This window comes from Takifugu rubripes, chromosome 3 (genome assembly GCF_901000725.2).
Source record: "Takifugu rubripes chromosome 3, fTakRub1.2, whole genome shotgun sequence".
Lineage (NCBI taxonomy): Eukaryota > Metazoa > Chordata > Actinopteri > Tetraodontiformes > Tetraodontidae > Takifugu > Takifugu rubripes.
The window spans coordinates 12,809,478-12,831,446 of record NC_042287.1 but is presented as its reverse complement, the minus strand read 5'-3'; the positions used below and the strand labels follow the sequence as shown (position 1 = coordinate 12,831,446).

General features: G+C 45.2%; 2 protein-coding genes across 9 annotated transcripts in view; one reads left to right on the top strand and one right to left on the bottom strand.

Annotated features, from left to right (window-relative positions):
- The first annotated feature begins 1,338 nt into the window (after nt 1-1,338).
- On the top strand, nt 1,339-2,851 carry LOC778011 (rod opsin). The gene is given in 1 exon segment (NM_001078631.1): nt 1,339-2,851. A coding segment is annotated over 1 exon segment (1,062 nt). The 5' UTR covers nt 1,339-1,387; the 3' UTR covers nt 2,450-2,851.
- Nucleotides 2,852-4,221: 1,370 nt separating this feature from the next.
- LOC101076482 (membrane-associated guanylate kinase, WW and PDZ domain-containing protein 1-like) overlaps nt 4,222-21,969 on the bottom strand; it is a 50,343-nt gene continuing 32,595 nt past the window's right edge. For 6 of the 8 annotated variants that reach the window (XM_029833442.1, XM_029833443.1, XM_029833444.1 and 3 more), the window contains 11 exons: nt 17,782-17,816; nt 15,926-16,181; nt 13,681-13,772; nt 12,827-13,022; nt 11,965-12,267; nt 10,051-10,254; nt 9,304-9,391; nt 9,157-9,208; nt 8,702-8,845; nt 8,479-8,617; nt 4,222-7,242 (listed from right to left, as the gene is read on the bottom strand). In XM_029833442.1, coding sequence (XP_029689302.1) covers nt 6,149-7,242; nt 8,479-8,617; nt 8,702-8,845; nt 9,157-9,208; nt 9,304-9,391; nt 10,051-10,254; nt 11,965-12,267; nt 12,827-13,022; nt 13,681-13,772; nt 15,926-16,181; nt 17,782-17,816 — 2,603 coding nt within the window. In that variant the 3' untranslated portion in view covers nt 4,222-6,148. Of the gene's footprint in view, nt 7,243-7,929; nt 8,022-8,478; nt 8,618-8,701; nt 8,846-9,156; nt 9,209-9,303; nt 9,392-10,050; nt 10,255-11,964; nt 12,268-12,826; nt 13,023-13,680; nt 13,773-15,925; nt 16,182-17,781; nt 17,817-21,969 lie in introns of all 8 variants that reach the window. The other 2 variants (XM_029833448.1, XM_029833445.1) reach the window with 2 other exon arrangements.

Genomic DNA, 21,969 nt, shown 5'->3' with positions numbered 1-21,969 from the left:
TCAGATAATGAGAAACAGAGTATTAATTCTGCAATGCACATTTTAAAAATAAAAACCCAAAAACCAAACTACAACCTAAACTGAAGCACATGTGAAATAATGACTCTCAGTTTCAAATGAAGTAGCTATTCATTGGAGCTTTTTACAATAATTTAAACCATAACCTATACTTACTTATCTGTGAGGGGCTTTATTACATTTAAGCTTATTCAGTAGCTTAGAAGTTTTATGGCTTACTTTTGAAAAGGGCCAAAAATAGAGGGTGCAAATAAACTATACTTGTCTGACGATGGTAACTGATTGAACAGAGGCTGTAATAAGGTTGTTAGGAACAGCAAAAGTAAAGTTTCACCGAAAAGAAAGAGATGATGACACTGAAAATGGGATAGTAAATAAAAAGTACCTATATCAAATATCACATCTGAAGATGCTGCAGCTCCGGCCAAGTCAGAATAACCCTTAGTGACATTAAATCCATCAGAGCTGGTGAGAGTAACACGTACATAAGCCCCAAAGACAACACCCATTAGGAAAGTGCTGAGCTCTTTATGAACAGCTGAGGCACCTCAGTCTCACCTCCACTGCTCCTCATTTAGGACAAATTGTTGATCATTAGTTCATACACAATCACACACAGATGTTCTTTATATATCTGGTAGCTTCGAGAGTCTAAAATAGCTTTTCTGTGATGATTCCTGAAGAAACCATTAAATAATAATTATTTTCTTACTTTTATTCTCTTGTCCATGAGTCATTCTCAGCTGCATAAATAAATAACCAGCGGTGAGAAGTTAATTAATCATCTAAAAGAATTTGCTAATGATCTTTTTAGGATTTATGTTTTCAAAATTACATTTGTTTGAAAAGATGAGCTCCTTTGCTTGTCATATTTCATCTGAAATATCTTTGTCATTATGTTCAAATGAAGTCATTCTGTATTAATTTTATAACTTTATACAAAATAATATCAAAACTTTAAATGATTACAGTAATAAACTTTAATATATTGAATACTATTTAGACAGACTGTATTATAGTTGTTTTGTTGAATTTTCTTGAAACTGTCATTTTGTATCCCCATTCATTCATCAGAAAGGAGTGTTTATGTATTCTGGAAATAAAATAAGCATTAATTCATCACTTCTTCATAGACGTGGACAGGTGTAACCTTAATATCTTGATGAGCGATCAGTTCTGTTTGCAGTGACGGCTGGATTAGATATTAACGGTGTCCTAAATCATTTTGTGCTGACGGATTTGGAAAGTGATAATCCGAGGCGGGCCTTTAAAAACCAGGCCTGGGTTCCTCTGTAACAAGGTCCCCCTCTGTCACTCTTCTCGCCAGCCAGAAGAACCATTGAAGGGCTGATCCCAACGAGCTGCAACCATGAACGGCACGGAGGGACCATTTTTCTATGTCCCTATGGTAAACACCACCGGCGTCGTCCGGAGTCCTTATGATTACCCTCAGTACTATCTCGTCAACCCAGCAGCTTACGCCGCTCTGGGGGCCTACATGTTCCTGCTCATCCTTCTCGGCTTCCCCATCAACTTCCTCACTCTGTATGTCACCATTGAACACAAGAAGCTGCGGACCCCTCTAAACTACATCTTGCTCAACCTGGCAGTCGCCGACCTCTTCATGGTGTTCGGAGGATTCACCACAACGATGTACACCTCTATGCACGGCTACTTTGTGCTTGGACGCCTTGGTTGCAATCTGGAAGGCTTCTTCGCCACCCTGGGAGGTGAGATTGGCCTCTGGTCGCTAGTTGTTTTGGCTATTGAAAGGTGGGTGGTCGTCTGCAAGCCCATCAGCAACTTCCGCTTCGGGGAGAATCACGCAATCATGGGTTTGGCCTTCACCTGGATCATGGCCTCTGCCTGTGCCGTTCCCCCTCTCGTCGGCTGGTCCCGTTACATCCCTGAGGGCATGCAGTGTTCATGCGGAGTCGACTACTACACCCGTGCAGAGGGATTCAATAACGAGTCCTTTGTTATCTACATGTTCGTCTGCCACTTCCTCATTCCACTGATAATCATCTTCTTCTGCTACGGCCGTCTGCTCTGCGCCGTCAAGGAGGCCGCTGCTGCCCAGCAAGAGTCCGAGACCACCCAGAGGGCTGAGAGGGAGGTCACCCGCATGGTCATTCTCATGGTCATTTCCTTCCTGGTATGTTGGTTACCATATGCTGGTGTGGCCTGGTACATCTTCACACATCAGGGCTCTGAGTTTGGACCCGTCTTCATGACCATCCCGGCCTTCTTTGCCAAGAGCTCCTCCATCTACAACCCGATGATCTACATCTGCATGAACAAGCAGTTCCGCCACTGCATGATCACCACCTTGTGCTGCGGGAAGAACCCCTTCGAGGAGGAAGAGGGCGCGTCCACTACTTCCAAGACCGAGGCCTCTTCCGTCTCCTCGAGTTCTGTGTCTCCTGCGTAAAGGGGCTTTCACCACAGCCTCAAGGGTCCGTCACACGAGAAGAAGACTTCTGCACCCCCGGGAAACGACTGCAGGCTCACATCCACAGAAACAACCTCCTTTTTTTTTTGTATTTTTACAAACAAGTTGGTTCAACGTACAGACAGTCTCAGGGAAGGTCCTGTATATAAAACCATCCGACTTACTATCTGAGTTTTTTTTTTTCCTCAAAGGAAGGGAAAAAAATCTTTTACAGTTGGATCCTATATGATACTGGCTTATTTTTGAACGTAGAAGCATGTAATCGAGGCAAATTAAAGGCAAATAAAATGCACTTTGCAAATTACTTTTTCCGTTGATGTTTTACTTGCAGTTTGGGTGAATGTAGCAGATGAATAAATGTGAATAAAGAGTTCACAATGCACTTCTGTCTTGAGTCAGTTTTCTACTTTACAACCAATATTTTCATACCTAGCATGAAGATCCAGAGGTGTCTGGAGTGTCTAGTTGGTATAATCTCGTTTCAGCCACAGGTCACCTTGGTCTTAAATCCTGTTCTACCTTGAGGATTATGGCAGCATTAATAACAGATAAATATACGCTGCATTATACCAACTGAAGTGGTCGACATTATTAATCACATTAATGAGAGGTCAACCGCAACTTAATGAATAAAGACAAATCAGCATTACAGAGACGTCCTCACCCTCACTCCTGGGTTTAGTTCTTAAATCATATATAATAACGCATCAGTGTTTATGCATTGATTATAAACACAAAGTTTGCCTTTGCATTGAGCTGGTTTTATCTATAGTCACACTTTTTGTCAGTGCAATTCCTTTAGATCTCCGTTTTTTATTTTTATCCAGAACATTTCTCTGACCCCGCAGAGAACCACAGTGTATATGGGCCCACGTCGTAGCTCTGCTGTCCTACCCAGAAGTCAGTCTGTCTAATACAAATACCTGTCTGAAGGATCCTGTTTCTTCAGCCCTGAAACCTAAAGAGCATGTTTTAAAAGTATGCCTTTAAGTGTGCATGTAAATGTAGTTTTAATAGTGTTAAAATGTGTGAGCAAGTGGTTCAGAAATGCAGCATGAAGGATGTCTGTGGTGCAAGATCAAATACAGAAAAGCTCTCGTAATGACCTTAGTCATCTTAAAAGTCAATAAAATCCACTTTAATGGGATCTTTTCATTCTCTTAGCAGCGTCCACCAAATTAAAATACTCTAATGCCAACACGGGACACACAAATGGTAATGTGGTCATTTTCTTATAAGTCCAGCTGTTAAAAATTAAACAATCTTAAACACTTCTGTGTGTTTGAACCCGTTGGTGTGTTTGAACGGTCCGACCAATTTAGATTCATTGGCGTGATACAATTTTAGCTTATTAATTAGAGAAGAGAGCTAATTATCAATGGCGTCTCAGTTAAGTGTCTTAAGTGTCTAATTAGCTAAAACATTTCTGCAGCTACTCTTCCTCTCATCTGCTTTGATAAAATGTCAAAAAGAAAATCAAATTCTAACTGCAGCAGATGTCGCCATAAATGTTTCTGACATTTCAACCAAACCCCAGTACAATGCTTAATGGAGGATAACGTTGCACCGTATGTGCCACATTTTTTTGGACCTAGAAACACAGTCAAGTAACACAAATTGTGCCTTCCCACAGGGTCCTTTAGCTGTTCCAGCCTTCCATTTCCCCACCTTTCTCTAAAGTTGCATATTTCAAAGAACAGAATCTCCAGAGACAATAAACTGGCTATGCATGAATACATATCCATTTAGAATTTGTATTGAAAATTTTTATTTGATAATAAAAATAGCATTCACAGACTTTTTTGATAGCTACATATACATTGTAATCCATCTCAGGGAAAGAAGAAGCTAGTTCACATCTACTTGTACTTAGACTAATGTTATGTATAGCTTCATGGGTCAAATAAAGCTATGAACAATGTAATATTTATATATGCATAGATTTATAAAAGAAAGAGAGAGATTGGCCCATATACATGTACTGCTTTATCAACACATAGACAGCATTATGTTCAGAGCACAATGCAAGAACTAATGCTTTTTCAGAACACAGACTGCATACAAGTGCTTTATAATACAAAGGCAGGCTAACCATCAAGAGAGATTCAAACCATCAAACAGTTATGGGTTGACCAAATACAGTCATTCATTTTAAAATGTCTTTACATACCTGATCAAGAGTAAATCAACATATTTCTCATAAATTGTCAGGTCCATTTCAGAGATATAAACACAATATCACATTCCTCACTGCTGAGGGTTCTCATAAATTTCTCTTTTGTACAAGAAAAAGGCAACATTTTATTCCGTGATGGGTTCCTAATAGTTACATATGGAAAAAAAAAATCTTTACAGTGGGTGGGCCCGACAGACCTTATGTGTATTTATATTTTCTTCTGTTAATACAGTACCATGGCAACGACAGTGATCAAATAACGCTTTAGTCGTGGTTTAGCCAATATAATCTTTAGTTTTCTAATGAAACATAAAACAGAATACAGACAGAACACGTTAGAAAGCAGCAGTCAGACTTCCAGTGGCGTGACAGTGTGGCTCAGCATGGCAGGTCGGTCATCTCCTTTTTCAGAATTACAAACAGCGTCAGGTCGTTTGTGTCGTGACCCAGGAGGTGGGCAGGGGCGGGTGATCCACAGGACTGAGCACATGGAGATTATTCTCCAACAGAACCACCAGAACATGGTTAAACTCTGCCCAGGTGTGCACAATCACCTTGCACAGGGATTATTTATCCTCCTTTATTTCTGGTTTATTTGATACATAAAATCCCATTTTAACTGCAGATTCAGGCTCAGACTCATGCACAATTTAGAGAGACCAATTTAGTTAATTCCATTTAATTTCCCCTGTCGATGTTCTGATTCCTTTCCTGTAAATTCTGGGCCCGATTTCAAACATTGGGTAGGAAACGTTTCTAAACGTTATCTGTCCCTTCCCCCCCTAGTTCTGTATTTATGCCGAGGAGGGTGAGCTGCCACGCATTTCAAGGATGCAACACCAGCATGCATCTCCAGGTACAGTGTACACTCCCATCTCTGTAATTATAAATGTAAAGCTTGTGCAAAATATGTGCCGAATTAAAAATAAATACGAATGTAAAAAAGGTCATGTGTGTATATATAATTATTACTTTCCGTCGGATCTTGAATTTAGATTGTGTCCAATGTGACTCTCACAGTTCTTAACCAGTGTCTTGTGCTATAGTTTGTTCAGCAAAGCAGGTTGGGGATGGAAACGACATCTAAAAACAAGTGGAAAAACAAGCCTAGTAGGTACAAGTTACCACAACTGGAAGAATATCCCATACCTCTGAGGAAACACTATTTAGTTTCAGAAATGCTTACGAAAAAAGCAATATCACTGATTTCATATGCAGGCACATACAATACCTTATCTATAGTACAACGACGTCTGTTATGTTCAAAATTATAAACTATAACCATGACAAAACAACCGGCATGAACTGATAGAAGGATTGTACTCCTGCTGTTTTATGAATCTCAGGGTGGGATCACAAGTCGAGTCCGTCCAATCAGTTAATAAACCAGTAAACAAATAAAGCACAAGCGTTAGTGTCCTCAGAAATCCACTTCCAGTGTACGGAACGTAGTTTGCACAGGTAGAGGAGAGAGAGGTGCAGGGGTGAGGGGGATCTCTGCTCTAGATGCTGAGGTCTTTAGGGCTGTCTTTGTACAGCCGTCTCTTAGGCTCTGGGAGCTGGTTTGGACTGTTGCCTACAGCGTTATTGTAAGGGCCCGTGTTGTTGTAGGCAGCATTGTTGTGTGCAGTGTTGTTCTTCATCATGCTGTAGTAGTCCTTCAGTCTGGGCGCTGCTGCATAGTTCAGCTCGTCGCGGCTGTAGTTGCTGTCAGGGGAAGAGTCCCGCTCCGCTCTGTATCGTCTCTCCGGTGTCCCATTCGTCCGATACCTCTCCTCCCTCTCCGAGGATGAGTCTCTCAGGAGGTTGCCGTTCTTTGTGCCTCTGTCGTACGTGCGGCCCCTGGGGAGAGACAAGGAGTCGCCGTTGCTGTTGGTGCGCTCAGGGGTTCCGTTTTCCCTGACCCGCCCAGCCGTCTGCGAGTCCTTCAAGAGCCTGCGTTCGTAGAACTTGCGCTCGGGGGTGACTGCGAGGAAACCTCCGTCATCGTGCTCCCGTTCAGGTGTGTGTTCCCGGTGCGACCGCTCGGCCCTCCGGTCCATCGACTTGGCCCTCCGGCGATCGGGAGACGAGGCACGCTTTCGGGTAGGTGAGTGGTCAAGGGAGCCACGGCGCCGCCGAGGAACCGTCCCCTCCGACACTGAACTGGTCGAGAGCTCTCGTCCCCGCAGTTTTTCAGCAGCTGCAGCCTTTTTCCCCGAGCTGTCCTTCCGCAGAGTCTTTAGGAGTTTAGAGATGCCGCTTTCCGACTCGGACTTCTTGACTTTGCGGCCTCGACTCTTCTTGGTGACACTGCTGTTGCTGTTACTGGTTTCTAGAGCGTGCCCAGCGGGAATGCTTAGACTCTGATTATTATTCCAGGTGTGGTGATAGTGGGGGTTGAATTGCCGGCCTTGATAGTCCATCTGATCTGACCCAGCCCTGTCCCTCCCATCCCTGTCTCGGCCACGTGCAGAGTCCTCCTGGTATGATGATTTGTGAAGGTCTGGTGGATAACTGGACTCCGATGAGGTGTGATATCTGCTGCTGGGTGGCAGTGTTCTCACTTCCGGAGTGTTTTGTGTCCCGGGTGTGGGAGGGTGCCCGTCACTGCCGTCTGTAGAAGAAGCAACAGAAGAATGTTGAGGAGGGACAGTTTCACCTCTGGAAGACTTTGATTGTGACATATACGTCGGGGCTGGGAAATATTTCTTTTGGAGCCTCCGTATACAAGAACCAATGGTCAATTTTCAAGTTTAACTTGGAAGAGATTTGATTTTCTCTCTCATTCAGGCCATATCACCCAGCCCTCTTTCATATAGATGTGAACATATATCACTGAAGACAGCAGGCATACAGTAAATGATGTTGATGTCTTGTTCACAGTTTGAAAACACAAAAATGCATCTGTGATACATTTCCTCTATCAGGCTGATACAAGGCAATGCCAGAAGCAACAGCAGGAGCAGCACAGTGGCGAGTGTTTGGGCAGGGGTTACTTACAACAAAGAAAAAAAAGAAATAAGGAGCGTGTTTAGCTGCAGGTAGCCTGGACATGTTGCTAAAGCAGCAGCACATGATGAGCTTTGAGCAGTCTGCTGCACATCATAGAGAGGCTTCACAGAAGTTGTGCGTATTTTCGGTTCAGGCATGACAACACAGGAAGCATGCATACTAAAAGAAGGCAAACCCAGGGGCAAATGCACAATGTGGAGTTGAGGTGAGGATGAGCTGAAGGGGTGGATAAAATCGAAAGGAAAGTTTTGAGCGGAGATGGTGAACTGGGACAGATTTGGCTACAAACCGTGGTCTGATTTTGGCCCATTAGGTAGAAACAGGGCTCTCCCATCTTGTCATTCCTCATAGTACCAACAGCGAGATGAGGAGCCATCATCGCTGGAGAGAGGAGGAAGAGCCCAGAAATGAGAGAGAGAGAGAGAGAGGAAGGAGGAATAGAGAGAGGAAAAACAAAACAGACGAGCCTCAGCATCATAACAGAGAGAAGAAGGGTTTGTTGTGAAAGATATTACTACTTTACAGAGAGACACGACAGACAGCAAACCCCCAAATAAACCCGAGGAGTTCAGAGAAAGTGTGAGAGGAACATTCAGTCAAGAAGTGCGCCGTTGGGAGGGAATATTCCTTGAGCCGTGAAATTTTTCCGCTGTGTTTCATTAGAGAATTAATGAGTTTCTTGTTGATCACAAATCTCTGGTGTTGCATTTATCAACAATGTCTGACAACTCTCTCCTGGGCTGAAACGGCGGCAGTTTGCTCTAAATTGATGGATCAGAAAGCACCTTAAATCACTCCTGAAGATGTATCCTAACATGGCCTCAACATATCGACCTACCGTATTCTGGTACCGAGCCGTCCCCCCGTTTGAGGACAAGCCGAGCTCTACGCCCACCGTTCTTGATCAGCTCTATGGCACGGGAATGCTTCATGTTCTTTGTGCTCTCCCCATTAATCTCTAAGATCTCGTCTCCCACCTGAAACAGAGATGCAGGGGTTATTTTCTCAGGAGCTGAGTCAGAGGGTGTGCAGAGGCGGAATGAAGCATACGGTACGCTTACCCTCATCTTGCCATTTCTGACAGCAGCGCCGTCTTCGGCCAGTCTCAACACGTACAGGTCCATGTTGTACTCCCGTCCTCCCCTCAAGCTGAAGCCGAAACCTTTACTGTCCCTCTCCAGGTCCACAGAGTAAAACTCTGCCTCCTACGAAAGAGACGAGGAGAAACTAATCCACAGCGTACACGGGAGTCAGAAGGTGAACCCAAATTTCAGGACTAATCGTCCAAACTAACCTGTCCCCCCCGTAAATGTGGACAGAATGTCAATGACTGTACAGTACTGCATGAATAATTAATGCAATAGTCTGTGAGGAGAGTGCAGAACACCACACAAGGGCACCGCAAGGACTGGACTGGAAGCATGTTTTCCAGGAGAACCTGGAAGGCCTTCCATGATTCCTTTGTTTCTACAGACTGCTCTGGATGTGGATCAGAAAAGGATGGGAGCAATCTCACCTGAGTTTGTGTAGGTGGAGGTGGAGGAGCTCCTTTTGACTTTGAGTTATTCCTATAAAAAGGATTAAGGCATTAACTCGTATTGTATTGAACATAATTTGCTATGAATATGGAAGAATGATGAAAAAAAACAAACAGGACGCTTACCGAGATTCTGAGGACTGGTGAGGTGTGTGTGTGGTGGTGATGGTGGCGATCTTCTCAGCGTTGGTCAGCAGAGAAGCATTGGAAGACTCTATCAAACACAGATGAGAAAGGTCACGTGAACAAAGGACCACCCTTGTGTTAAATGTGATTTTCAAAAGAGCAACACGTTGCCATCTACAAGTATGAACCCCCCCCTCGGGCTGCGCTAGCCGGCCTGATGCTAACACCCTGTGATGTTGTCATCTTCCATTTGCTCACGGCCAACCCGGCCCCAGCCTCCACAATAGCAGGGGGAGAAAAATGATTTGCCATCTCTGCTTGTGTTTCCCTTTTCTTGTTTCTTATGACCTGCACAACCAACACAGCCCACACTAATTTTACCTCAACTGGCAGGACGACGTCTCTGAAAGTGCATCACTTGACCTGCCTGGGACAAGTCCCTCCTCTTACCTCTTTAGGAAGCGACCTCAAGAAGGCTACTACTTTTATTACTGTTGGATGAACGAGAAAGAAACACACATGCTGCTAGCATGTGCTCTCTGCAATTTGAACTCTTATTTAATCCTCTTTTTCTACTCTGCAGAGCACTTCACTGGCCAACCTGAAACTTGGCTCTTTTTCTCACCGAAAATGTGAAGGCTGGTCTTTGTAACAGTTCTATTTTCCTCCCCAAGCCGAGCCAAAGGGATTTAGCGCCAACAGGAAGTGCTCTGAGTGACAGCACCAAATCAACAAAAGGGCCCTTACCATCACCCGGTATGATCCTGAGCGAGACGGTGTTCCCAGCCTCCTTGATGAGGTTGACGATGTCCGAGTGTGACTTGTTGGTGATGGAGCAGTTGTTAACCGCCAGTATCCGGTCCCCGACTTTCAGCTTCCCACAGCGGTCTGCTGGGCTGCCCTCGATGATGCGTCCTATTTTGTGAGGCATGGCCACACAAGCGTTTCCAACTTTTGTGTCAGTACACCGGTTGAGTTTTTTAAATGAGAATTAGTATTGATTTATGGTTGAAAGTGATGTAAGGTGAGTAAGTGAGTAAAGACAAGAGGGAGAAAGGGTGAAAAATAGATTAATTAATCAAATCACCACAGCTCAATTAAATCTGATAGAATCACCAGCTTCAACATTAAAACCACCAACACCAGTGACACCTGATGACTGGAGGTCACCCCTTTTTGGTGGTTTGATGCAACACCTGACCTGTCTACAACCCAATTTTAACTTTTGCCAATTTCTCTGCATGCACATTATGGTAACATTCCCCAGGGATTCTGCTAATTAAAGTGAGCAATCACAGTCTTACTGGGAGATGTCCAAATACATCTGACATATGAATCGATAAGCTGAATATGCCACTGGTCAGAGCCCAAACCCCTGACACTTTATCGATACACTGGTCATGAGATCATGACTACAGCTTCACCCCAGAGATTGATGAGGACACCATTGTTACTGCAGTTTGAGGTGTCCTGGCAACAGAGACGTGAGACCTTGACCAGCTCAAAAAAATGAGACCTGTTCTCGAAGGTGGGCACGTAGCAGTGAAATATGGAGCCTTTATATTAGACTGGTCATGTAATCAGTGTACACAGCTTTGAAAGGATCCTGGGGATCCTCACCTCACATGCTTGCTTCATGCATCCTTCTCCCCAACACTTGTGTAACGCCTGTATCTACAGTAGTAGTGTTTTGACCGACTAGTGAACAATCACCCATTGTTCTCCAGGCAGTGTTGTTTTGTTACGCGGCTGTCTTGATCAAGTTTGTGTCCTAGGGAGTTGCAATCCCACGGTAGTAGTAAAGTTTCACAGCTGTATGAAAGTCCATTCATCTCGCCGCCCTGAGAGACCATCACCGTAGACCAGGACAGCGCAGTAAACAAAGAAAACACTCCCGGACGTTTACACAAGGTGGTTGCCTAGCACCTCTACGGCTGTGGGTGTCATTATAAATAACATATTAATTATTTCATTGCATTTTGAACCATTAGCTGAACTGAAGGAACTCCCTGGGCAGCCAGCGTGGCGGCTGTCTCATCCATTCTAGGTTTTTTCCGTGACACACCACAGTATATCATCATAATGGCCCTCGAAACAAGGCACCTTGGCACGACATTGGCGTAGGAAATTCATCACACAGAAGGATACCAAGTTTGTTTCAGAAGGACATCTACAATTCTTCATCAACGCCCGAGCAACTTGAATACACGCAATTACGCCGCTCCGCCGCGATACCAAAATGGTGGGGACAGCTATGGCGTGGACATCAATTACCCAGCGAATGAGCCGGTGAGGCCTGAATCTGTGATGAAGGTGTTTCTAATACAGCTGCCGTCAGCAGGATCCGGAGGGAGATCACAGCTTTATTTTGACTTGGGCCATGTGACCTTGGTCTGGGGCGTTCCCACCCAGGGTTTTTAGATGAAACTATTCAAATCTCTCGCAGTCATGAGTTGAACTTACATATTTTGCTTAGGAAATTGTTTTTCTGGGGCAGCTCGAGAGGCTCTGATATTCAGAATCAAACAATCAAATTGTCCAGTCTGATTAAGGCCTAAATTGAGGCTCCGAAGTAAAAAAAAACACCATAAACTCTCAAGTCAAGTCCAATAATAGCCCCCGTCACTCTTGATTACTGTGAGATCAGTTCGGCTCACTTACCGAAGGTGGTGCCGGCGTCAGGCCTCGAAACAGACGACACGATAACGAAACCGAAGCCCTCGTTCTCTCCCCGCTGGATCTCCACGTCGTACGGCTGGAGGGAGGCGGGAACCACTGCGCTGCCACTCCCGCCCCCGCCGCCGCTGCCTATGCCGCTGGTCGATCCGCTGCCTGAGCTGACTGTGTTGAGGGAGTTCTGGCTCCCCTGGGGGGTCCGCTTTCCCTCCGTCAGGCTGGGAGCCTGGGTGCTGCTGTGGTGGGAGGAGGCCGGCGATGGCGGGACGTCGCCTTCTCCCTTTGACACTGGAGATAATGGATAGAACAGATAGACAGCTACTGTCAGGGTGACATACATGTGTTCAAAACTGTGGCTCAGAACCGTGGGACAAAACTTTGGGATTTAAAAATACGACAGTTGGACTCGCAGGAGTGTGATAATGCGCAGTGACATCGTCCTCTGCGCAACAGCAGGCGATCTCTGAGGCCTCATCTGCTGCCTGTTTTCCCCCTGGAGGCTGAATAAGATGCAAGTCCAACAAGGATATCGGTGCTATCGTAGCTGCAACGGGCCCTTTTAATTATAGAGCCAAGCTTGAACGTCTTTATTCCATGTTTTAGGATTCTTACTGGTTTCGCATTGGATCGGCCATCTTTACAGCTATGTCCCTTTTCCCTTTGTTCATTCTCTCTGGAAGTAGGGCTTCCGAGCTGCCCTCAATGCCTGATGCAGTGTTAGAACTACATCCACTTTAGTCTATTTGGCCGTTTAAGCCAAGTCCATTATTGAACCAGACCCTGAGCTAACGACAGCAGCCCCAGGTGAATTCACAAATGTAATAAGTGCCCCTTTTTTTGTCTTTACCTCCGTATCCTGAAGACTTGCGTCTGACTGTAAGGTTGACATGGCCCTGTTTGGCAGCTTGCTGCATTAGCTGTACCACCAGCTGGTGAGACTTGCCCACCACCGCTGTGCCGTCCACACAGATGAGCTCGTCGCCTGATCGTAGTCGGCCGTCTTCGTCCGCTGCCCCGTATTTCACTATGTGCCCTATGTAGATCTGGAAAAGGCAAGCAGACAATGACTACCGGTATTTGTCCCCTCAACTCAGTAACATGATCTTCACTCATTATTGTAACACGGTATAAAGAGTGGATAAATTAGATTATCAAAGAGATAACATCTCTATACAACCCCTGATTAACTTAAAAACAGCCTATAATGTTGCATTACTCCGAGTTATGTGTAACTAAAGACTGCCAATGCAGCCTGGTAGGTCCTGGTAGGAAGCTTTCAGGCTGTGTGTGTCTTTGAGCGTAGTGTACATCTACATCCCAACTGTTTTTTGCACAAATGCTAAGGCCCAGCTGGCTGCCATTTCATTTTCCTCCATTCATTAATATTTACACTTCTCTCTCTCTCTCTCTTCTTAATCATTCTTTAGAGACTGACACATGGTGCACAACCAGAGGAACTGTGGGGACGGCCATTGCTCCTTCTAACAAGAACTCTGGACGATCCTCCAGAGAGCAATAGCTCAGGGTGGAAAATACTGATATGCAAGAATTTCCTGCTAGAATTCCTTTAGAAGCAGAATGAGCAGGAAAATAAAAGAAAATGGACAAACAAAAAATGACAAAAAGCAATTACAGGACAACACAGGTAAGTTTATTCATTAATTACCCGTTAATGGAACTGTAACATGTAGCAACACTTACGGGCTCCCCGGGCTCATTTCCTCCTAAGATACGGAAACCAAAGCCTGTGTCCTTTCTCCAAAGGAAAATGTCCTGCTCCTGGCAATCTGGTACTGAAAGACACAAGAGAATACAGTAAGATACAGCCGTCCATCCTGCCAAACACTGCAGGAAAAACACAGTTTGTCAGGGTTTAAGCCGGCTGTTCATTCAGACAAGCTACGCTCAATTAACTTGTCCAGCCCAGAAACATTGAGCTGCTCCCAAACATTTAGTTGCAGATCAATAACATCTAAGCTTCTCTGGTACCTCTGAATATATAGATTTTATTGGAATAAATGACATTAGTGCTTCTACCTCCTGCTTAATTCCCATCAACCAATCAATATAAAGCAAAGGACACTGCTAGTGAGTGGGGACAGGAATGGCAGCACAACCAGGATCATTTCAGACGCGCAGTAGATTCTTATATTGACCTGTGTGGTGTTCCTATCGGACCCCGAGACAAAGCGGTCCGACCTAAATGGGTTTGAAGCCTCGTTTTCAAATGGCACATCCTTTCAAGCACATGCACAGAGCAGACTGTGGACGAGGACGCAGGCAGTTCGGTGTCTGTTCATCCCACAGGGACAGACCACGCATGCACGGCTGCTACACCAAGAGGTGGCAAGGCCATTTTAGCTTCAGCACTCCACATCAACCCATGTAAACAGGAAGAAATTCAGCTATTTTCCATACTCAGGCTAGCTCTTAGTGCTGCTCTGCCTGTGATTATGGAGAGATCTGCGCCGCTTTGCCTGCTTCCATCGTGTTTCTCCATGTCTCCCATCCTCCCATTAGGACTCAAAAGGCAGCTGCAGCTCCTTCAGGGGTTATCAAACAGATATACCAATCAGCAGCAGCTTAAAACGACCCTCCCTGGGCCTGGTTAATATTTAATCAGCAGAAGTCCTAGATTCTACAGGCAACCGTAATTACTAACTAGCAGCATAATACGCCGTGTACCAGCGGAGGGATCACAACCACGACACAATCACAACCAATGGGAGACAAGCTGAAGACTGCTGAATATGCGCAGAACTTGAGTTTTAAGAAATATTAAGCAAAACCCTCAATTACACTAAGATGTAATGACTAAACAAAATTTTAATGGTGATTTGAAAGGTGTAAATCATCACTCATATTGTAGGATTCCACTGCTTCCTGTAAATTTCTTTTAATAGAAACAAATAAAATGGGTTGACTCCCTGAGAGTGTTTGTCCATGAATAATGTAACAATGGGCATCGAAGGCAAATGATATTGTTGAATCGCACAGATGCTCTGCCGACATTTCCACTTTCAGGTTCTCCCAGTGACTGAACTGAACTCTAAAAGTGCAGCGATGGCTGCTGAAGCCGGAACTGCTAAACCCAAAAGGACAAAGCGCGACCCTGGAAGAGGCAAAGTGAGCACTCCTTCCCTCTTTGTTTTACTTGCTTGTTCTTCTAAATCCAATCAAACACAGACACTAACACACCAGTATTACACCTGCACAAGCCTCTTTTTTCCCCCACACACACCCTTTTAAAAGCAGAGCTGCTCTACACATCCTCTGATATAGCATGAATACAGCAGGCGCACGCCGGGGTGGGGTGGGGGGGGGTGCTTTTTCTCTCTTGGCTCTTTAACAATCCATCAGACTAGACTCGTAAAGCCATTTCAGAAAGCATGCTGCCATTCTAAAGCAAAGGAGCTGTCACATGTAACAAAACATGCCAGCCACGATGACTCCGATTCTGTTACTAAATCTGGCTTAAAGGCAGGAGAGCAGTTCCACCCCTCTTGTGCTGTGTGGAATTATTTGAGAAAACTGAAGCCGTGGTAATCACATCCTGAGGATCAGCCTTTTGTCTTTCTTTAAGTTCGACAGGACGTCCTTGTTATAAATCAAGTCTCGGTAGAGGCAAAATGTTGCTAGGTTATTTTAATGCTAACCAAAATCCTTCAGGCAGGATTGTGATATCTACAGTTGTAGCTCCCTATTTGCTGTACCACAAGGTCGATCTCTCTGTGCCACCAAACTTTCTTTTTAGAAAATCTGTCAACATCTGCCCATTCTGTACCTGACAGCAGTTTTGTAGGTTTTATCTTGACCTTAGTCCACTTTCCCCTCTTATAGCAGATTAAAAGGTCCGTAGGATGACTGAGGATAAACCGTGCGAATCGCTGAAACTCTTCAGTCAGCAAAACTCCCTACTGCTCAAATAAGCTGGAATTATACTCACATCTGCTCTCATACATGCTCCTGGACTGCGCCCAGATCTTAAAGGGGTCTGGCTTCTTCTGGAGGGTGAGGGTGCCGTCCGCTGGGTCCTGAGGGGGCAGGCCAGGCAGAGGCTGGGTGGGGGCAGCAGGAGCGGGAGCCACGGCCTCACTGGGCATGACAGACGGCGGGTGGCTGGGGGAGTTGGTGTGGGTGCTGCGGTGGCTGCACACACTGTGCTGGGAGCTGTTCTGGCTGTCTTTCCTCTCTAACTGGTGCTGGAAGGACAGAGAAGAGAGACGTGGATGTTAGAGCGTCTGCAGGAGATACGGGGATGAATGCACGCTGGAGGTGGAGGGCAAAGAGGGGACAGAGAAGCGAGAACGGGGTTAAAGGGGAGATGAGATGAGATGACAGAAACAGCGTGGAAGAAAAAAAAATCCAAGGTCATCTTTTTTTAGACCTTGCATTCAAACACCTCAATAAAAAAATCACTCTTTAATTGTGAGGAGGAAGGATTTGGTTTCCATGGTTGCAAGACAAAGACAGACGGAATGTGAGGGAATTTTAATGAACGAGAATATTGCCCTTTTATGATTCTTAAGGCTCTTTGTGTGTTGTTGAAAACCTATTCACCGAATCAAGGCTGGCAGAACGTACAACGCGAAGGTGTGAAGGAACGAGATTCACGAAGTCTTGAGTGCAGGAACGAAGCCTGCTGGGTGACCCCGAAGGGGGTCGTTCTATTCTTCCTGTATTAAAATGTGCTTAAAATACTGACCTGGCATCACCCTCTGTGAGGCAGGCGCTTCCCAGATATTCCTGATTGTGTTTATGCAGTTGTCCTCACCATTATAATCAAATGAGCACCTTCAGTAAAGGCTTGTGTGGTCTCATCATCTGCAAGGAGGTAAATTTGACCTTCTTTGGAGGCTTTTGTGCACCACGTTTTGCATATGCAGGTTCTCAGTGTCCGTATCCACTCTGGAACGGAGGTACGGTAAAATGGTTGTTCCAGGCTGACTTTAAGTCGCATGCAGAGTGACATTTCACTGACACAACACCGAGGGGCAGGGGGCGGCTCATTTCTCCCTCACTGTAAACCTAATCTAAAGTGACAGCAGCCAGGCAGAGCACTCACCCTTCCTCCAGTCAGGTCACGTGACCCAAGCTGGGCAACGCCTGCGGAATGGAGATATGTTTTCAAAATAGCGCTAATTATAACATCCAGTTAACAGAGGTGCCAGATGTTGAATGCAGAAGACACGGGGTGAGAATTTGTCTGATTTACTGAATGCATTGAACGCATCACAGACAGAGACCACAGGGGAAATGTGTCCTCTTGGAACTCTGGGGGCTGAAATCGTGTGAGGGGAATACAAGGCTGCAGTCACATTTCTTCCAAGGCATTATTGATTTATCTGGTTCTGATAAGCCATGGAAATGAGGAGGCGCATGCTTTTTCGCTCCTCACTCACTCACAAAGTCGATAATCTTGTCCACGCTCCTCGTGTTACGAGCAAAATTAAATATCACATTGAGATGTGTTATATTTTTCTTCAGCTGTGCTAAATCCTATGCTATTATCCTCCCTCCCAGTCAATCCTGATTGTAGTGGGAGAGCCCTTTCCTCACATGTCACGGGTGTCAGCCCTCCCCAACAACTGATCGCTCTTACAGAGCTAACAGGATGAAGGTGCAGCAGGAGTATGATGATGAAACAAAGGGGATAATGAGGCCGGAAATGATAGAAAGAAGATGCAGAAATGATCAAAGTGGAGGATCCATGACAGGAAAATGGCAGCAGCAGGATTAAATGGGAAGTTTTAGAAGAACTGACATGCACACACAAAAGAACCGAAGTTCTCTTGTACTCACCACCAGCTTTGGGCTCCTCTTGGCTGGAACCACTCCTGCGAAACATCGGCAGAAAGACAGAGAGAGCATTAATGATCTGCTCTTCTTTGCTTTTCCTTTTCGCCTTTAATCTGCAGCTCCCCTGTGAGGAGGAGGAGGAGGAGGAGGTGGACCCCGGTTGCCGCTGCAGAAGAGAGCGCAACTGACCCAGCTCTCTCTCCCCTTTCTCGTTGCCTTCTCTCTCCCAGAGCAACGCACTGCGCTAGCTGCTCGCTAATCCAAGTGATCTCCTCCCCCTTGTGCCATCTCCCACTGCCTGGTGCTCTCTCCGTGCTGTCAGCAGAGGAGCTGCTGATCTATCTGCATTAGACAGGCTGACATATGCTGCTGCAGCCCTCCACCGCTGGACTGAGCTACAGGTCCCAACATGCAACAGCACCCCCCCCCCCCCCCCCCCCCCCCCCCCCCCCCCCCTCCCGGCTTCCTTCAGCTACTCCAACTCTCAACTCTGGCCACTAAATCTTCAATGGGATCACTACACGGAGGCTGAGCATCATATCAAAGAGACACCCGATCTTCTGCACATCGCCTGAGCACCGACTGAGTTGTCTCCTCTCTATTCTCCCTCTGATTTGCGAAAAGCTTACACGATCAGCTTGATCTCCTCTCTCTTTCCTCTCCGTCTCTTCCCTCCCCCTGGTTTCCTTCTGTGCTCCCCAACTTGTTTCCTCGCTGCGTCTCTCTCTCTCTCTTTCTGAAAAGAGTCCCTAAGAAGATCAATCTCATTTGTGCTAATGAAATATTAATACTTGGAACAAGTTGTCAACTGACAGCATCGGGAGGGAAACGTTCCACACTCTCTCCTTAACTGCTTCGCTTCCACAGCCCAACTTTTCATTCACGTTTATCCCACAGGCTCCGAGTCTTCACAACAAAGGGGAAAAAACACCTTTTAGCTGCCACTTACTATAGAGCAAAGAGCACCGGGACAAAAATAGACAAATGATTGCACGAGCAACGTGAGGCAGTACCGGGACAGAGTGTGTTGTTGCCAAGGCAATGGAACACACAGTCGTAGCACCAAAGTATGGGGAGCAGAAAATTTAGCAAATGCACAGATCTTTCAGCCAGTGCAGAATTAATCCTCTTTATTTCTGCCACAGAGAGAGAGGGGGGGGGGGGGCAAACTCGGGAGGTATTAATGGAATATTCCACTGACAATACTACATGCATGCTTCCATCTTAGCCTCTCTAGTGCACTGGCAAAAAAAAAACATTAAATGTTAAAACTCTCTGTTGCTGCAAAAGCCCCTCTCTCTACACAATTCATAATTTATCCTCTCTATCCGCACCCCCACCTACCCATCCCCTCTCGTCTCCCTCACAGATTACAGGTTACCGGTTATGAAAACGAGTGAATCTCTGTGTTTATTGCCTATAGAAAGAAAATTATAATTATGTAGGTGTGATTACACACACCAGGAGTTTAAATGACAGCAGCAGGTTATATGATCTATCAGAATTAGTAAAGGAGAAACAACATTCACTTTGAGGCTGAGCAAAAAGGTCAACACACACCATTTGCATTAGCCTCATGTATGCAGAAGCGCAATTTAACTGTGGCCAGATGGTCAATAAATCTGAGCGTGGGGCTGAATAAAGATTTGAGCAACTGATAAATTTCAACACCGACTGTACATGATTTGCCGAGTCAGCTGATGAGCCGATTTACGTGCCGCACGGCGTGATGCACTGTTAATACTTCCCGCTGATGTGTACATCCTATGATTCAGAGAAGATGGAATTTAAATGAATGTAACATTTATGAGAAGAGCAAGGGTGGAGGAGGAAATCTGGGAATTGCGTGTGCCTGCACACACGCAACTATATGGTGCATCCATGAAGCCAAGCAAGGCCATGCAAATGCACGTCACGCATCTGTATGCAGGCACACCAATCCCCGCATCTACCATAGCATTTAGAATACGCACTAAGGCCATCAATGATATGTTCCACAAAGCTTTCCTCCACAGTGAAATGCGGCTTTTATAGGCTTTTGGACTGATCCAAGAAAAGGCTCGAGTCCGTCGTTATCGAGCAGGAAGATTGTGTCCATTATGATTCAAATGAGACGACGAGGAAACAAACTGGGATGTCAAAGCAAGCAGGCATCGCCTGACAGAGAGGGGTTTGTTTCCTATACTTCAGTCACAGTAAACGCCCTTAATTACCAGCAAACAATCGAATTAGGGGATTATTGAACAGTAGTAACATCCTGATGAACGGCCCGGTTTTTCCTCACCATGGCTTCTCGGCATGTTTGACTCTCTTAGTGGCGTAAATGACATGAACCACGTGGGTTTCGGCATAGGTGCATAGCAACACGTGTGTGAGAAAAATCCTCCCTTTGGTTGTGCCGCACAGCGGCCGGGCCGGAGCTTCGATGCGCTGTCAGAGCTGTGGCCTTGGAGAGCCCACACACAAACCAGAGAATGGTCCTGCAGGTTTTCTACATTGTTTGAGGGTGTCTGACATGAATAATCATCGGCTTTGTTGGGCTAAAACCTGTGAACACCAGTCCATCTCCCAGATCTGCGGCCCTTTCATCCCATTGTCTCTCCATCTGCTCTTAATTACAGTCTCACTCTTCCTTGTTGTCTCTTCCTACCCCGTTTCATCGCTCTGCTTTAATTTACTCATCATTTTATATCTTCCCTCCACGTCTTTTCATATTCTCTCCTGTTCACCGTCTCTCAGGGGACGCGAGTGCCGTGCACGATTGTCATGGCAACAACATTGGGAAGGCAAGATGGAGGCCTTGTAGTTGGTTTGGCCTCCTTTATGGATGTCGAAAACATGAATACAGCAAATAATTCTCCAAACGATATAATTAGCATTAATGAAATTAATTAAGGGTCATTCTACCGCATACATATTTGCATGTGCAACTGTTTTGAGTGCAGCAGTGCTGCAAATACACCAAAGGGTAAAAATAGATAATGCAAATCTTTTGCATTTATTAGAGACAAAGTAAAAATCCTAATAAACACTTTTGGGCGATGACCTACTTTTGTTTATCAAAATGTTCACGTGTTCAACATCCACAGGACTGAAAATGGAGGCCAATTGTTGAGCACGACAGAAAATAAAACATTTTAAAAATTGTGCTTGTTTTGATGCACTTGCTTCCACCGGCCTCACATATTGGAAATGACAAAATGTACCACAGAATCCTGCAAATGCGCTGTGACAAAAATAGTTTTTCTTCTTTTTAACCAAAATCCCAACGTAGCGCTGGAGTACAAGTCATCAGTTAAGACCCGTTTCTGTTCGGTTGAATCAATTCAGACAGTCCTTTAACCGCAACGAAACCTTCTTTTTTACCAGCTCAGTTATAATAAAACACATGATTATACTATTACAGCCCATATGAATCAGATTTCCTGAAGCCTTTTTAACATAGAGGATGTACTGTATATGCTATTATTAAGCAAACATCAGAAGGTAACCAATGAATTTAGGTAATCTTTGCCATCTACACATGGATCAATTAACGCGGGAACAGAAATATGTAATAAACCCTGATAATGCACCACCCAACGCCATGAAACCGTACGTTACGTCTCAGCTTTCTCTCTTCATAGGTTTTCTCCTGGACTTAACAAATCCAGGCACTGAACCTTCACAGAGGTTCAGCAAATCCTCCACCTTTACTCCACCTGCGGCCTCCTGTTTCCTTTACCTTCCCTCTCTCCAGGGTTTACCACTGTTTGCGCTCCAGCTGCTGCTTATCTCTGGAAAGGTCGCAGCATCATTTTAGCTCCACAGCCAAGAGCCTTTTGTCTTCATTACTGGGAAAAATGATCTAACGGAGGGTTTCAGTGCTGATTATGCTGTGATGTATGAATTAAACTCAGGCATAAATACCAGGAAAGAATAAAAATACAATTCCTCCATCTGCGCCAAAGCGATACAGGTTTTAGACACACGTTCGTACAGACAATAATGCTGACATTTATCACAATAAATGACCGGCGTTCCACCAGAAGAGCGCAAGGTCAACTCATTAGAGGGTAAAACTGATGTAGGGTGCATATTCTAACCCTCCGCTAATAGAGATCCGCTTCAGCCAACGTGGATGGCAGTTTAATGAGTCAGGCCCAACCAGAAAAGAGAGGCCCGGAATGTCAATCGGTGTCAGAGAGAGGA